Below are 16,738 nucleotides of genomic sequence, written 5' to 3'. Positions count from 1 at the left end.
AAAAGAACAAAAGCAAAGATGAAGGCACTCCACCAGGCCGAAGGAGATGTGGCCAAGCCTCCCCTGTGGCAGCCAGAGGTGCTGGTGTGGCCATTTGGGGCTGGAGGCTCTCCCAGCCCAGCCCCACTAGCTGCCTGTTTCCTTGGAACTTGCCTCTTTCTGCTAAAGGTGGAACCTTTGGGGGAAAAAGCAGGAGGTGGGCCAGAGCATTAGTGCAGGAAGGGAGACTAAGACTGAACCTCCCAGGTTCCAGCCCTGGTGGCCACGTGGAGTCCCAGCAGGCCGTCATGTCCTGGGCACCCACAGGACTGACTTATGGCGTTCAGGAGGAATGGAGTGCAGGACTGACCACCTTGGCAGTACCTTGTGGGCTCGCAGATAATAAGAAAACTCCCCACCTGGAGTCCTTGCTTTCCTGGGTCACAAGGGACCTTTCTTTTGCCTTTCCTTTTTCTGTCCCCATCCTTTCTACATGGTTGAAGCACGCACTGTTACGCTGATGGGATTCTTTAGGACCCACTCGTCCTGCTCCTTCTTAGTCTGATGGAAAGCTGAGACGCTGAGTAGGAGCTGTGACAGGTCCAGGTCCATAGCCAGCCAAGGGCACATAAGTAGCTAGAACTTCCTCCTGCACCTCAGGCTTCCTCTTTTCTCTCAGGTAAGGGAAGTGAGTAGGTGACACCCCGCAGCCTTGACTTGGGGCAGGCTTTCCTGGGGTCAGTGGTCTTGGACAGAGGAGATGGCACAGGTTAAGGACAATGGGGACATGAGAGGGTCAGCAATGGGTCAACCTCCCAACTGGAGCAGGAGAACGGGCCTGGGCCAGAGCAGCCCACCACTGCCCTGCCAGCCCCCTCCCAGTCCTTCCTACCCTCCTCCCTCCTCTGTTCCGTCTTCCCTGGGTCCCTCAGTGAGGCTCAGGTGGCTAAGCATCCTCTGGCAGAGGGAATTAACACACTTAATTAAAGTGTCCAATGAAGAACTTTGCATATTTCTTAATTACCGTCTGAGTCTTTTGGGGAACAGTTTGAAATGGGATTTTTCACGTTTCCTCATTTAGCCTACAGTGAGCTAGTCGGGCTCTCAGGGCTCAGGTCGGAGCTAGCAGAGCCCTGGTCTGGAGCCACCTTTCTGAGCATTGGGTGGCAGCGTGGGTGTGGAACAGAGAGCCCGGCCCCCAGCCCCCGAGGCTTGTCCACCTTGCAGGGCAGATGGGGCTAGGTTTCCTGTTTTGTGAAAATGGACCAAAAGAAAACACGTATCAGACAGATAGATGTAGCTGGTGTCCCTTCCTGTTTTTAATACTACAGGGCCTGGGGTTACCCCACAGTTAGGCTGGTAATAGGGGACTTTGTGGGCACGGGCTTGTGAGGGCATGAGGGAGTCCTCTCCCGAGGCCCCTGCAGAGCAGGAATGCTGGGCCAGGATGACCTGGCCTCCTTCCCAACTGCAGGGCAAGAACTGAGCCCCTGGCCAGGCAGGCACTTCCCAGCCCTCACACAGCATTTCCCACCTGTGTTCTGCAAGCTGAGCTGATAGGATAACTGAATCAACCGGGTCATTCTAGGACTGGGCTGCTGACCCGAGCCTTAGGGAACAGGTTTGCCGTTTCAGCCCCAAAGGCCACCTTCTGACAACTGCAGACATTCTCTGACCTGGGGCTGTCTTAAGGGAGGCTATGGGCCAAGTATGCCGAGACCCTTTCCCAGGCATGGGGACTGTTCTCTAAAAACACAGGCGTCTAAGAGGCGGACAGCCTACCGAGGTGGCCTAGAAACGGCAGTTCATTCTGCCAGGTCTTTCCTGCCTCCCACTTTGGGCCCTGCTCTGTGACCCCGAGGAAGACCAGGCGGGACCCCACTGTCTGTCTATTCAGCAGTGCCCGAAGCTGGGGTAGGTGGTTAATGCGAACGTGTGGCTGAGAACAGATTGTGGGCCCAGGTTCTGGCTTGGCTCGGTGAGGGGCTACCTTGTGGGTGGTACACACTCTGCCAGGTCCTGGCAGACCCTCCACAAAGTCTCCAGCTAGTTTCTTGTGCTCTGCGTCACATTCTGCTCCATTTCAGGCCCTCATAGCAATCTCTACGCATACCCACACCCACACTGGCCGTGGAGATGACAGGGTGAAGAAGGTTCCTTCCTGGGGGGAGACAGTGTCAGAGCAGGAATCTGGGAGCTCACAGCCCACTCAGTTGTCATGCTGTGGCCTGGGCACAAGCCACGCCCAGGAGCCCTCATAAGTACTGACCCCAAAGCCCTAGTTGCGTTTGGCTTCATGTGGCAGCCGTGGAGAAGCGTGCGTAAGTGACAGCTGTATGCAGGGGACAGCTGAGCTTCATAGCGCTGGCTGGCTCTTTCCAGTCCTTCCCCTGGGAATACCAGTCCACTGATACCCAGTTAAGACCCGTCCAAATGCCACCTCCTTCAGGAGGCGGCTGCAGTTCCCCAGCATAGAGTGACCTTGCCTTTTTGTCGGCCTCTCAGTTGTCCCGATCCAAGTGACCTCACATCTCAGGTATTTGCACCTGAATCTAGCCCTAGCACTGATCGAGGGCTGCTGGAGGGCAGAGGTGTGCCTGCTCTCGCTGTGGATTCTGGGACCAGCATTTACCAGGCACACAGAAGCCCCCAGTGGGTGTTTATTGAGTGGGTAGAGAGACCTTACGTCCTCTGCAGCTACCTAGACGCTGCCCAGATGTACAAAAGCTTCTTTACCTGGGACCTGCCACTGAGATGGGGCCTGGGATCCCGGGGTGGCTGGTGGAGTGAGTGGTCGGTCCTCAAGGTGGGTGAGGTCCAGGTGGGTGCTGGTAGCTGACTGTTAAGGGCCAGCATTCAGTCCACCTTGCGCTGGTGGAATTTCCAGGGTGTGTGGGACTGAGCTCATCTGGATAGCCCATGGGTGTGCAAGACCCCTGGGCCAGCAGCTCCCACTTGGGTAAGAAAATACCTGTTTCATGGTGATGTCAGTAATGGAAAATAAGCTCAGATCCTCGGCTCATGAGATTGAATTATTATTATAGTAATCATTGTATGATTTTTTTTTTCCTGAATGTAGTGCTGGTATTTGGGCTTTGGTCTGACAATTCGAAAGAAAGCTGTTATGGGGACCTGAATCCAGGGTAATACTTGGTGTTTGCTCGTCATCCAGGTTTTTGGGCTCAAGGAATGGCTCCATCATCTGCTAGTCACAAAGCCAGGTAACAGGGAGGGATCCTGGGCTCTCCTCCAAATCTGACCAATTACTAGGTGCTGTCACCGTCCTCTGCTCTCCTGTCCTTTCCAGCCCCACTGCCTCTGCTTTAACCGAAATCTGCCATCCCTTGCTGGACTGCTGCTCCAGGTCGTCCTCTGTAGGCCACTACCCCCATAGAAGTGTAAGTTTTCTTTCTAAAGCACAGATCTGTTGCTCTCATTACCTAGTGCTGGGTAACAAGCCACCCCCACACTGACTGGCTGAAGACAATGAGAGTATTTACTTGGTTCAGGAATCTGCAGTTTGGGCAGGCCCTGGCAGGGAAAGTGTATCTCTGTTCCACTCGGCATCCGCTTGCGACTAGAAGGCTGGTGGCTGGAGTCATCGGAAGGCTCGCTCAGCCGCAGGTCTCTTGCTGGCTGCTGGCTGTTGGGTCGGGGCCTCTTTCTTGCCACGTGTGTATCTCTGTGGTCTCCCTCATTTAGGCTGCACTGGGCTACCTCCCAGCATGGTGGCTCGGTTGAAGGGACAGCTTCCAGAGTGTGAGGGAACGAATGCACTCCAGACAAAAGCGGTGCTGCCTTTCCTACCTAGCCTTGGGAGTCACACAGCATGCCATTTCTGCCACTTCCACAGGCCTGCCCAGATTTACCCCTGAATAGTGTCAGTGGTGCCTTGTAAAAAGAGCATGTGGTATGGGGACTATTTTGTGAGCCGTCGTGGAAATCACGAACTGCCACGTCTGTTCCCACCACCCCTCTGCTTAAGGCCCTTCGGAAGCGCCCACCACCCTTGGGAGAGAATCCGTACTCCTCCTTGATGTGGCACCACGGCCCTATAGACTTGCCTCTCCCTGCCTGCCCCTTCCCTCCCTCCACAACTGGCCCCAGAGATGGATTTGGTTTCAATCACCTCTGGCCACGTGGAACTTCTTAAACAGTGTTTGTCACTTAGCCCTCTCCTCACACACCTGGTCTGCCCTCATTTCCCTGAGACAAAGCACAGATGTAGAAGCCTCCAACTTTGTCCCTTGTGGCTCCTGGACATGCTTGTGACCCCCTCCCCCCTAACCTGGCTTGTTGCCTCCTGTCAATTCTCACAAGCTCTCTTTCCCTGCCTCTGTGTATTTGCTCACACTGTTCCCTCCTGGAATATCTGTTCTTGCCCCACTTTCCCACAGTTTGTCAGCTGCCCCTGCCCCTTCCTGGGTCTCTGACTTTTGTGACCTCCTGCTTTGCTGCTCGTCAGACCTTTCTATACACCAGCACGACGGCATGGACTTTGGCGTCAGATCTGGGTTCATACGCCAGCTCCACTGTTTACCAGTTCTGTGACTTTGAATTTTGATGAAGATCAAATGAGAGACCCCAAGTAAAGCACCAAATTTCTTACACGGCACTAAGTAGAAGCCCAGTAAGAGTTAGAGTTTCTATTCCTTCTTTCTAGAGGTTCCTGGTAAATACTCAGTAATAGATTTTCTCACCCTCATTTGGTTGAAAGGAAAAATGCATCTCTCTGCTTAATCACATGGAACTAAACTACCAGAAGATTACAGGAATATTGCTGAGCCATGAGCTGAGATAAAAAAAGCTCAATAATGATTTGGCTGCTTAATTTTAATAAAATCCTGCCAGTGGAGCTGGATCTTTGCCTTCAGAAAAAGCTCTGCTTTGCTGCAGTGGTGTCTCAGACTTGTTGGATGGCATGCGGGACAGTGTGACCTTGAGAACAGAGCGGTGTGGGGAGGACATCTCTGACAGAGGCTGCAGGGGCTGGTGGGAGGGCGGGAGGGGCCGCAGGGGAGAGTCTCCTGCCCCTCCCACACCTCCCCTGTCCGATCTGGTTCATGCCACTGCCCCTCTCAGGTTATGGCCAGTGGTGGTGCCCAGTCAGGTGATGGCTCCAGCTGTTCTGCCACTCTTTGTGGGGAGACTGAGAGAGTGGCTAGGTGGATGGGCTGTGCATATTCACTATTTCCAGGTTCTAGCACCTTCTACTCAGGGCAGTTGTTGAGGGTGGGGTAAAGGGTGAGGCAGGTGCAGCAGCCCGATAGAAGAGAGAAGAGCTCGGCACAGGGCAGCCCCTTTACCAGCTCCACTCGTTTATGAGATGCCAGGGCAGAGCCTGGGCAGCTGTGCGCAAGGGGCTCCTTTTAATAAGCTCTGGGGGCCCTAGGAAGCCTTTCCTGCCGTTCCTGTCGGACAGTGTTGCCCAGGCTGTCCTCTGAGAACTGGTCCGTTCCCTGCACACTGCTGAGCTCCACCCTGGGGCGTTGGGAGAGTCAGGGTGGAGGCCCTGCGGTCAGACTTGCTCAAGTTGGGGGCTGGGACAGAACGTACGAGCGACGTCACCTGCAATGAAGAGTACAGCTGTATGCCACAGGGAAGGACGAGCCGAGCCCTGTGAGAGGCCAAGCTGACAAGCTCAGACAGGCTCTGAGTTAGGTTCTCCTGCCAGCCTAGGAAAGAGGAGTGGGTGGTCTTGGGGAAGCCCTGACGCAGGGAAGAGGAGGGCTTCTGCTCTAAGAAACAAGAAAAACGAGCCTAGAGGAATAGTAAGAAATTACTCTCTTTTGCAACCAATCGGTAATGAGCCAGTCATGCAGTCCAGGACTCAGTTGGGGTGCTGGGCCCCCAGTGTTCTAACCCCCCCACCCTTACTTTCTGAGCCCTCCTAGAGCCCCACAAGGCACCTCGGTTCCCAATTTCTGACCTTCCGGATTGGGTCAAGCACCACCTGAGTGGGGAGGGGCACTTACCTCAGGCTGGCTCGGCTTGGTGGGGGCTATTCCCAGGGATTCCACGGCATCCACAGTGGTGGCAGTCATGACCTGGCAGAATCCTGAAACCAAGTTTGACTCAACGATGCCAAGGAGTGTTGGGAATAGGAGCTCAGTTCCTGGTCAGGCCACCTCATCCTCGCCCCACGTGGCGCTGGCCCTGGGCAAGTCCCTGTCGACTCGTCTCCTCTTGTATAAAATGGAGATGACGTGATTACCCGCTTCAGTGTTGAGGACTAAACAGGGTGGTGCTAAGGGCTTAGTACAGTGTTGCTGCAAGCATAGAATCCTGCAAGCTTCAGGCAGCAGGTATCCTATCCTGTCTCTTCTGTTTACTCATGCATATCCATGCCTGGCACTGCCCCTGACATGTGCCTGGAACCTGCTCTGTAAATACAGGGTTCACGTGTTGCCTCTGATGGTGATTGTGGGAATGTCCAGAAACTATTGGCTGTGGCCCAGACCCCACACTTACCAGTTCCTCCTGTACAGCCCCAATAAGCAACTTGTTTTCTTGGAATTTTCTCCTTCCATCCTGCGAGGCAGTGCTAATCCGCTGCCAGTGGCTGGTGTCTCAAGAAGGGGTGACATGGCATGAGAAACCCTTGTAGGGATTTCTGAGTTCTCAGCTACTCAGTGAACCTCCTGTTCTTTTAGTGGCTTTTTGTGAGTTCACTGTGTCTCCTCCCACAACTTCAGTTGCCTCAGGGAAGAACCTGTTGAGAGAAAAGAACCTGTGTCTTGCTGCCATCTCCCCACCCTGCTCCCTGATGCTTGCCCCTTTCCCCAGGTATAACATGCGGAGTGTCATTAACTAGGGAAGTTACCAGTGGCCCCTGCCATGCCTCACTTCCTGAGGAGGTGGTAGCATTCCATTGTCTCAGAAAAGGAGGAAACTGGGCATTCCTTGAGTTTGTTTTTTTTTTTTTTTTTTTTTTTGATTTTGTCTTTTTAAACTGGGGTCCCCTTAGCCGTGTCCAGCCAGACCTTTCTGTGTGGGAAACCCCTACATCTCACTTTCACGTAAAATTTAAGGGGAGACTTAAAGCAACACTTTACAGATTAAATGCCTATCAAGAGCTCAAAGGGCAGTTTCCAGGTAAAATTAGAAGAGACCTTGAGTGCATACTGCTCACCCCAGAGATGTTCTTCTAGAACTGTGGCTACTCTGACACTAGCGGGTGTACTGCAGTCCATGCTGGCACTGCCTACCCAGAGATGGCATCAGACTCCCCAGGTTTAGGGGCACAGTCCCCAACGAGACTAGCCCCCACTTCAGATGGTAGCTGCAAGTGGTGTTCCCCAGGACACCACACTTGTAACTAGCTGACTACATATCCAGGGGTTCCCATGACTCTTCTTAGATTTCACTTCATAAAAGTCAGGAAAGCGCTGTGCTGCACTTAAGATTACAGTTTATTATAAAGGATACAAATCAGGAATAGCCAGGCAATGGACAAGGTCAAGTACCTCCAGTAGTGGTGGTATTTTTCATTTTTCATTTTTTTGTCTGGTATTTTGGAAACTGCCTCGGCTATCTCAGTTACCTGCTACCTCCTTCCACTTTTAAACATTTCCTGTGTGCTTTGGACTTTCATTATCTCATTTAATTTCTACTGCTCTTTGAAACCTTTGATGGTATTATACCCATTTTTAAAAGAGGCATTAAGGTCCAGAGGGGCGGTGGCCACCTCAAAATGATGCAGCTGAACCCTGCCCCAGCTAGGATTTGAGTCCAGCTAACCAGTTCTCGGTCAGAGATGGTGCCATCTAAATTAGCCCCAAGCACGATCCATGCAATGTTCCTTCTGGCCAGAAGACAGTTGTCTTTCCCTTACAGAGGTTGTCTGTCAGGAGATGGTTGCCCTTGTCTGGTACAGGGTACACCACTGAGGCTGCAGAATGGGAAAGGACCTTTCCCAGAGAAGGCCCCCCGGGTTGCCCTGCTCCATCCGGGCAGTAACCAGCCATCCCATCAGACCAGTCCCATCCGAGAATTGGGGAGAGGCAGATGGAGAACTCTAAGGCACTGGCTGTTTTGCTTTCCCTCCCAGGGTTGTCTGTTTCTGGTAGCCTAGAGCAGAAGGGACTCTGAGCCAGACTCAGGGGGGCCAGTCCCTTTTGAGCCTCCCAGGGCCATGGCAGAGGCTGGGTGGGACAGTGTAGAGAAGGACTCCATGCTGGGCCTGACCTTTATCACCCTTCCCCCCTCCCAGATGATAGAAATGCTGCACTTGGCATTTCCACCGCTGCCAGGCCCCAGGGGACCTGCAGGAGGTTAGGTTAGAAGCCAAACCCTGCAGTTTGGGAAATTAGCAGCACTTGTGGGATTCCCAGGAGACTTCCTGGTTTTCTTAGCCATAGCAGTGCTTCTCAGTTGGGGGTGTTATTGACACTTAGAGGGCATTTGCAAAGGGGGAGGGTTGGCACAATGACAGGATCCTGCTGGCATTTACCTGGTGATGTCCAGGGATGCTAAACCTCCTGCGAGGAGCTGGACAGTAAAGCATATACTACACAAAATAGTCCTGCCCATGAGAGACACTGGGCATTTACCCATTTACTTCCCCTGCCCCCTGGTTCGTTGAAAAGCCACCTTCCTCACCAGTCCCCAGGCTGAATGAATGGGAACTAAAGAGCGTGCCTCCATCCCAGCCTGTGACCAATGGCGAGGCAGTGTTTCCAGGTGAAGGTGGGTTGGTGTGGGAGGAGCATCTATCTTATACCTACTTGCTCTGATTCTTCATGTATGACTCTTGCTTCAGTGGGGCTCTTGTGGGTCGAGGAAGACCTGAGTATGGGTGATGAGGATTCACAGAGCAGGGGGAGGCCTCCTCCTTGCTGCCTGGCAAGAGCTCCCCTGCAGCCCACCCAGTGGAGACTTGACATCTTGCTCGGGGTCGCTCTCCCGGAGTCTGCCTCCCACTTCTGTTTCCACATTTCATCTTTTCCTCTGGGCTTTTTTTTTGGTTTCATTGTATTTTCTTCACATGAAGTGTGTTTAGAAGAGCCTCGCTCAGATGCCGTGGCTGAACCCGTCTCTTCTTCTTGTTTTACAGTCGGGAAGACGTCTCTGATCACGCGGTTCATGTACGACAGCTTTGACAACACGTACCAGGTGAGGTCCTGGGCGCCCTGCACCCCCCCACCCACGGTGTAGCAGCCATGACAGCTGCCTGGGGACTATGCTGGTCTTTCCCTGGGGCTTGCTAATGCTGAGATGAGAGCGGGACCTTCCCGGGGCCCAGGGCGTTTGTTTTCCCATCTGTGCACTGGCCCCTGCCCAGAAAAGACCCTGAGCTGTTCTGAAGATCCCAAACTCAGTAAAGGAAACATTTTCTGGTAGCAAAAGGGCATGTTTCGGTCTGTGTCCTTGGGCTCCCCATGGGCAAGTCTGAACAACTAGGTTACTTGGGGGCTTGTCACATGGAGGAGGATGGACAAGACACAAGATGAGGGAGGTCAAAGAACTCCCTCCTTGAACTTTCTCCTTGAGCATGGTTATAGTTGTTGGACCTTCATGCACATGTGTGCATCTATACACACGCACATGTAACATACACACGCAGAGTTGCCGAGGCACTTCCTTCCCTGGAGAGGCTGATGTCATGGGTCTGCACTGATCTGCATGGACAGGAGGCTGGACAGAGTGACCGGTGACTCCTGGCTCTCAGGTGGGCTGCAGTCACCCGGTGGCCCACAGGCTGAGCTCGTGGGGGTCAGTGACATTCCACTTTCCTGGCACCGCTTGGGTGAGTGGGGAGGTCTGTGCAAATGAAGTGAATTTTCCCTGCAACTATAGCTTTTTGCAAAATGCACCACAGATAATCATTTCAACTATTTTTAAGAAAAAAGAGATTGTTCTTTCCCTTAAGAAAGAGACACATAATAATGCATTTTTCTAAGCCAGTGGATTCTGTGAGATACTAGTTTCACGGGATGTTTGTAGGTGTTATTTGAGAAAAAAAGGCAGAGAGGAAGATTTAGTATTTGTATCGATTTAGGGAGTACTGGTGAACAAGGTAAATCAACTTTTCTACTACTGCAGGACTTCTCGGGGCCTTCACTACATCAGTGTACGGTTTTGTGATGAAAGAGGGATGTGGTGTGCAACAGCTCCCAGATGTGTTTGGTCATGGAATCTTTTTGTCATGAAGTCCTCAGAGGACAAATATTTATAGAACACCCTGGGGACAGCTGTGCTAAGAAGTCCCTCCGCCTTCCTGGACTGACAGAGGAGGCAGAGTATAGCTCACTGCTGATTACCATTCTGTCTGCTCTTTAGTCAGACACGTCTGTCTCCCTCTGGACCAGTCATCGTCTTCGCCTCAAATACAGCCCCTCTCTCTGCCTCCCTCAAATTCCCTGCTTTTCCTCTGCTCTCATCTGAAAGGCCAGATAACTAGTGAACTTGGTAAGAATTGACGGAAGGGTCAGCACATGAGGCCCCCAGAAGAGGGGCCCCAAGTGCTGTGCACAGCTCCACACGCCGGCTTTTTTGGACGGTGATCTCAGCCATGTCTGTCGTCGTGTCTGCGGGCCTGCCAGAGACCTTGCGTCCCCATAAGGGGAGTTCTACCACATCAACCTGCATTCCAGAGGCGAGCCCTAACAGGCTTCCGTTCTGCCGTCTGACTCGGTATCCATGTTGTGAGTGTGTGTGTGCGTGCGTGCATCTCACGGATATTATTTCAATTATTTGATGTTGTTGAACGTCAAGATACATATAATGCCTGTTACTGGTGTCCCACTGAACACGGTGAGACCTTTGGCTGGTTGGTGTTCTTGGCAGTGGTGGGTGGCAAAGGCGAGCTTAGGGCCTTTGCAGTGGTCCTCAGTGACATGGATCAGCCCCTCCCCAGGTCGTTCGAGTCTCGCAGAATCTCAGCCCACTTTCATCTCCAGTGTCATCTCTCATTGCCCACGGCTTGTTCCACATCCTGTGGTCCAGCCGGTCTCCCTGCTTGCTGCTCCCCACGGAGTGACAGTCATGCCTCCGTACCTTGTCTCATGGTGTCGCCTCTGCTGGAATGCCCTTCCTTCTCCTCTTACTTCTGACCCATCACAGATCACAGCCCTCGTTTACTCTGTGAATGGGACCCTCCCAACGCTCTGCCCTCCTCCCGTAGCCCCCTCTCCGAGTGTACATTGTCCTAGGGGTTTATTTGCCTCCAGACTATGGGAACTCCTATGTGCTCTGGTTCCTGGATGGACTCTGGGCCTGGCTAAGGCCAGGACTCCTGGGGGCCCAGCACAGGGCCTGGCCATAGCTGGTGTCAGGTTCCTGTTGGTACCAGAGTGGCTGGGGGTGGCATTGTCTTCCTTGGTCTTAGACCCCACCAGACTGAAAGGCCACAGTGACCCAATGTCAGCATTGTGGTGAGAAGGGGAGAAAGCCCAGAGGGAAGCAGGTGTCCACCCCACTGCAGGTAGAATTCCTTTCCCAATGCCCTTTAAAATGGTAATTAGGCTGGGAGGCCTGGGCCATAATTCTCTGCATACACAGGCTTATTTTAATGAATTCTCTGGAGATGGAGAGGGGGAAATATTATTTTGTTTATTTTGTCTTAGCATGGTGGAAGAGACGTTTGGGAAGTAGACAAGATCCCCAAAGGCTCTGGGGGATGTTCCTAATTGTCCGCCAGCATAATGACTACTCCCCCCACCCCACAAACATCCTGTCCATCAGCCAATACAACCCAGGACACCCCCGGCCCCTAGCCTCCCATTAGCTGAGTTGCCCAGACAGTTCCCAGGATGGAGTCACCACTCCCTCCCTCCCTTCCTTGCCGTGTGCCTCTGGCTATGTCTCTGGCCCCCCTCCTCCATTCACTCATTCTGAATACAGGTGTCAAGTGCCTACTTTGTGTGGAGAGACTGGCGGAGAAAATGACCTGGCCACAGAATCTGAACCTGCCCTTAGCCTCGCTTGCACGGAGGGCAGAGGGGGTTCAACCTCATCCTGGGTGGCAGTCAGCAAGTCCGCCCTCAGCCTGGGGCTGAACATGCCTGAGGCCCCGAGGGGCCGGCTTGAGGACCCATGAGGACCTGGGCATGCAGAGCTGCGTTAGACCTCTGAAGTGGTCCTTTGCACCTCGCCAGCCCTGGAAAGATGCCACCTTGTTAGCCTTCAGACCTCAGGAGAGGGCTCTTCTTCTGCTTTCTGCCTGGCACTCCCCTCTGCACAAAGACTTCTTGTTCTCGTCTTCACACATGAATTCCCCTGCCTCTCACCACCCCACCCATACCCCATCTAAATCCACTCACTTGAAGAAGTGAAAAATCAAGACTGATAAACGGCCTGGTGAGATACGTGTCTGCAACAATTCTCTTGTATAAAACCTCAATTAAGAAATTACTTTCAAAATGTACTATAGAAGAAACCTTCTGGTACCTGCACTGTGATTATACTTGACCTTCTGTGTGGGCCAGCCTCCCTTCCCCTCCCATAGGCCAATGAAACACACCTGTGGGCCTGGTCCTTGGGTCACCTCTTTGAAACCAGGATTAGAGCCATAACTGGTGGTCTCACGCCTCTGCAGGGAGGGGAGGATTTGGAAGCAGTACTCTTCTGGGGTGTGTTTCCCTTGGGTCCCACATGGGTCCTCTATCTTGGCTGCACATTAATATACCTACTGGGTGTATGGCTGGGAGAGTCACAGGCTGGCCCAGGCATAAGCATTTTTTGTATTTCAGAGGTGATTGAGATGGATTTATAGTCAATGCTGGAGCCACCGCCCCCGCCCTCATGAGGACCCATGAGGACCTTCCACCACAGCACAAGTCAGGAAATCAGCCTAATGGGCTGCCTCCGGGAGAGGTTCCCTGCCTGCTGGAGCTTACCCAGCTGCTCCCAGAGTGAAGGAGCGTTTCTGGAGGACTGGAGCTTTGCCTGCACCAGGCACTCCCAGGGCCCCATGGATCCCTTGGGAAGGGAACAGATGGCTGTGTCCAGTGCCCTCCCAGGCCAGGGGCTTACCTGAGAAGCTCTCACCTCAACAATCTGCCTGCTCTGCCCCGGACCTTTCCTCTCTCACCTCCTAGGTCTGTATTAGTTTCCTGGGGCTGCCATAGCAAATTACCACAAACAGAGTGGCGTGAAACAACAAATTATTCTCTCACAATCCTGGAGACTAGAAGTCAGGAGTCAAGATGTGGCAGAGGCACATTCCTTCCAGAGGCTCTGGGAGAGAATCTTTCCTTGCCACTTCCAACTTCTGGTGTCCCCAGGCTCTTTGGCTTGGGGCTACAATGCTCTAATGTCTGCCTCCATCTTCACATGACCTTCTCTCTGTGCTTCTGTGTGTCCTCTCCTTTACTTATAAGGATACCAGACATTGGATTTAGGGGCCCATCTAAATCCAGGATGCGTTTTCATTTTAAGATCCTTAACTAATTATATCCACAAAAACCATTTTTTCAAATGAGGTCACATTCTGAGGTCCCAGGTGAACGAAATTTTGGGGGAACAGTCTTTAACCTACCATAGGGCCCTATCCCCTCCAAGTCTTGATCCCATTGGGGACCAGGCGCTCTGACCTGGGCCTCAGCATCGTCTGCCCCCACCGTGTCTCCCAGCATGGACCCCTGTAGGCTCCCAGGCCCTTCTGGTGGCCCAGCATCTGACCTGGAGAAGCCATGTCCCAGGAGCATATCTCGGCAGCATGTCTTTTTGTTTTCACAAGATTTTTAAAAATGATCAGGTGTTTCTTTGTGTAACATTGTAAGTTAATTTAATAAAGTAAACAGGCTTACTGAGGCCTGCTCATTGACTCTGTAGGTCCACCCCTCCTGCTCTTCTGCAGCCCCCAGACCAGGGTTGGTCTCCACCCCAGTGATTCAACCCTGCAGGGTGGGGTTAGCCTCTCAGAGAAGCTGAGCTCCAGCCGGGCCACACAGCAGCGCATCCCACGTGCTCAGGAAGGGGCACTTGTGAGGGAGCATGGCGTGTGAGAGCCGTACTTTGTCCTGTGTGGGGTCTGATGCTCTGAAGTCTGGGGTAGCAAGTTCTGCTACCTGCTTGTCGGGCCAGATTCAGGCCGCGACGCCCTACACCTAAAATGCCCCACATGACCTTGGCTGGTGGGCCTGACGCGGGGTCAGTGAGGAAACAGGACCTGGGAAAGGGTCAAGCCAGAACATCCTCCTTGGAGGCACGTCCACACACTCATGGACACTGGCCTCTGGTCCCCGTCCCTGCTGGGGCCAGGAACAGGAGAGGCATAGGGACTTCGGAAATAAGATGATAAGGGTATTAAGGACTTTTTTGCCGGTGGGCCACTGTAAGGAGATGAAGGAGCCCTCACACAGCTCACAGCAGTGGAGAGACAACCAGGTGAGAAGGGTCCCTCCGATGGGTTAGGGGAAGGGCTCACTGCTTCACCTTAAAGAAGAGGTACAGATAGATGAGAGGCAACAGGTCAGTGCACGGGGTGCAGGGGTGATGGATGTGGCTACAGCCTGGAGCATTTGATCAGCAAGAGGCAGGAGGCTCAGCGGAGCCAAATTGTGTGCTGCGTGGGCACCAGGTAAGGCAGCTGGGCCCTTAGCCCCAGGACATAGGGCGCTGCACCCATCCCGATACGTGCCAGTCTGTCAGCTAGGGCGTGTGTTGCAGGCTATGATCTGCAAGGAGCCAGATCCTGGGTGGTACACTGAGAAAGGTGAGGGGGTAGGCCTCACATGCCCGCCCAGGGTTAGCATGGGCCGCGTCTGGAGTTCTGTCTCGGGGCTCACATCATAACAGACGCTGCTGTTGTCATCCAACTGCCTTCTTGCTCATCCTCCCATTCCGCATGAGCGCTGGAAGCTCATGGAGACTAGTAGGAGAATCATGTGCTAGTGGTGTGGCCCTTTGGGTGCTTGAAGCTTCAGACAAGGCAGGGATTGGTGGCTGTTCTCATGGGCATGGAAGGCTTTCTGGAGGAGAGGTCAGGGGACTGACTGGGAAAGGACAGGGAGGATGTGCTGCAACTGGGAGGAAGGACTGCATGCTGCAGGAGAAGCATTCGTGGAAGCCCAAGGTGCAATGAGCCAGTGCCGTACACCCATGTGTGTGGTCGGACAGGGGCTCAGCCTTTGGAGTACAGGGTCATGGTGGGGCCTGTGGGTGGATTATTGGGCAGGGCTGCATTTTGACTTTTATGGCCTTAGCCATTGTTTTCTTCATGGGCACTTTGTTCCTTCTTTCATTAAAAAAAAAAGAAAGAAAAAAAATATATATATATATATATAAAATCTCATACTAAAATTGTATTTTACAACTGTGTTGTTATAAAGATGAATATAATTCAGTCTGGATTCATTATTATAAATTCATTATTATTACATTCATTTTTTTCTTTTGATTTTTAAAAGAAATCAAAATTTAAAAAGTTAAAAAACATTTTCATGCGCCCCTGAAAGTACTGTGGGCCCCGGGCCCTGTGCCTGCTGTGCCCAGTGGGTAAGGGAGCCCAGATGATTGGAACTGTAGAGAGCCCTGGAGGCTTAGAGCGGCTTAGCCTGGTGGGCAGGAAACAGACAGCTGTTGCGGATTTCTAAGGTGGGCACTGATGGGATTAAAGACTTCCGAGTTTGTAGGACACAGATTTGGAGGAGTGGGCCCGGGCAGGGCAGGCACAGACCTGGCTACAGCTCCGTGTGTGGAAGGGCAGGGCAGCGGGGAGAGGAGCATCACTGAGCAGTCATGCAGGGCTGTGTGGGAGGTGAGTGAGGGGCCTGGGCCGAGGAGAGAGACACACACAACACTGGAAGGGGTGAGTAAACAGAGTGGGTCTGTGGGGTACAGAAGAGCGGGAGGCCTGAGTGGATCCTGGGTTTCTATCCAGACACCCTGAAAGAATATCCATGCCATCAACACAAAGAAAAATGAAGAGCTGATCAGGAAGTAATGATGGAACAGCCAAGTGAAGATGTTTGAAAATGGCTGTTATGTGGGGCGGGCCTGGAAGGGGTTGTGCAAAGTCCGGATTCCTGAAGCCCTAAGAGCTGGTGAGTTTTCTGCATTGGAGTGCAGACAGCAGGGGCAGGGCTCCAGGGAGGGGCCTTTCTCCATAGAATCCAGTATGCCACATGTTTCATGTGATGTCCAGCTAACCACCCAGCACCTGCGGGAGATAGGACAGGACTTTCCACCCCTGGTAGAGGTGGTCAGAGTGAGGTCACACACCAAGCAGAAGGATTTGGCATGTTCCCTTATATCTCGGTTCTTTCTTTCTCCTTCGAAACGGGGCTGCACGCAGGGGAGGCCTGGGTTCCGAACAGTCCTAGGTCTGTCACTTAGCTGAGAGACCCTGGGCCAGCATCCCAATTTCTTAGTGTTGCATTTTTTTTTTTTTAACTTAAAAATTGTTTGGATGGGATTTAGCCCCTCTATCACTTAGACAGTTTGCCTCAAACTTTAGCAGTAAGACTGTGGTTAATTCGTATTTAAACCGTAGCTCATAGAGGTCTTAAAGTCTAGATGATGAATATGTATAGGCCAGAAATTCTGTTGATACACATGTGTATTGACTATCCTCTGTCTAGAAAAGCAAAGCAAAACTAAAAACAACTCCACACCCGCATTGATACTGATGACGTGAGGCTAACAGTAACTTGCCAGCAGAGTGGCCATGGGAGACTGGGGGCCTCCCCAGCACCCCCTGCAGGTGCACTTGAGCAGTACTTTGCAGCGGCGATAGACGGTTCTGGACTTCTGGCAGAACATTGAACTCCAGTCCTCTGTTAACTCTAGCAACAGGATGATTTTATTATGTTAA

The 16,738-nt window shown here is 52.6% G+C and overlaps 1 protein-coding gene across 1 annotated transcript in view; it reads left to right on the top strand.

The window, feature by feature from the left end:
* The window catches only part of RAB6B (RAB6B, member RAS oncogene family), a 53,234-nt gene that overhangs the window by 15,695 nt on the left and 20,801 nt on the right, over positions 1-16,738 (top strand). Inside the window, exon 2 of the mRNA XM_033132568.1 lies at positions 9,035-9,093. Coding sequence (XP_032988459.1) covers positions 9,035-9,093 — 59 coding nt within the window. The remainder of the gene's footprint in view (positions 1-9,034; positions 9,094-16,738) is intronic.

The sequence above is a fragment of the Rhinolophus ferrumequinum genome, chromosome 17 (assembly GCF_004115265.2).
Source record: "Rhinolophus ferrumequinum isolate MPI-CBG mRhiFer1 chromosome 17, mRhiFer1_v1.p, whole genome shotgun sequence".
Taxonomy (NCBI): Eukaryota; Metazoa; Chordata; class Mammalia; order Chiroptera; family Rhinolophidae; genus Rhinolophus; species Rhinolophus ferrumequinum.
Note: the sequence above shows the minus strand (reverse complement) of the source record. Positions and strands in the feature narration are given on the sequence as shown.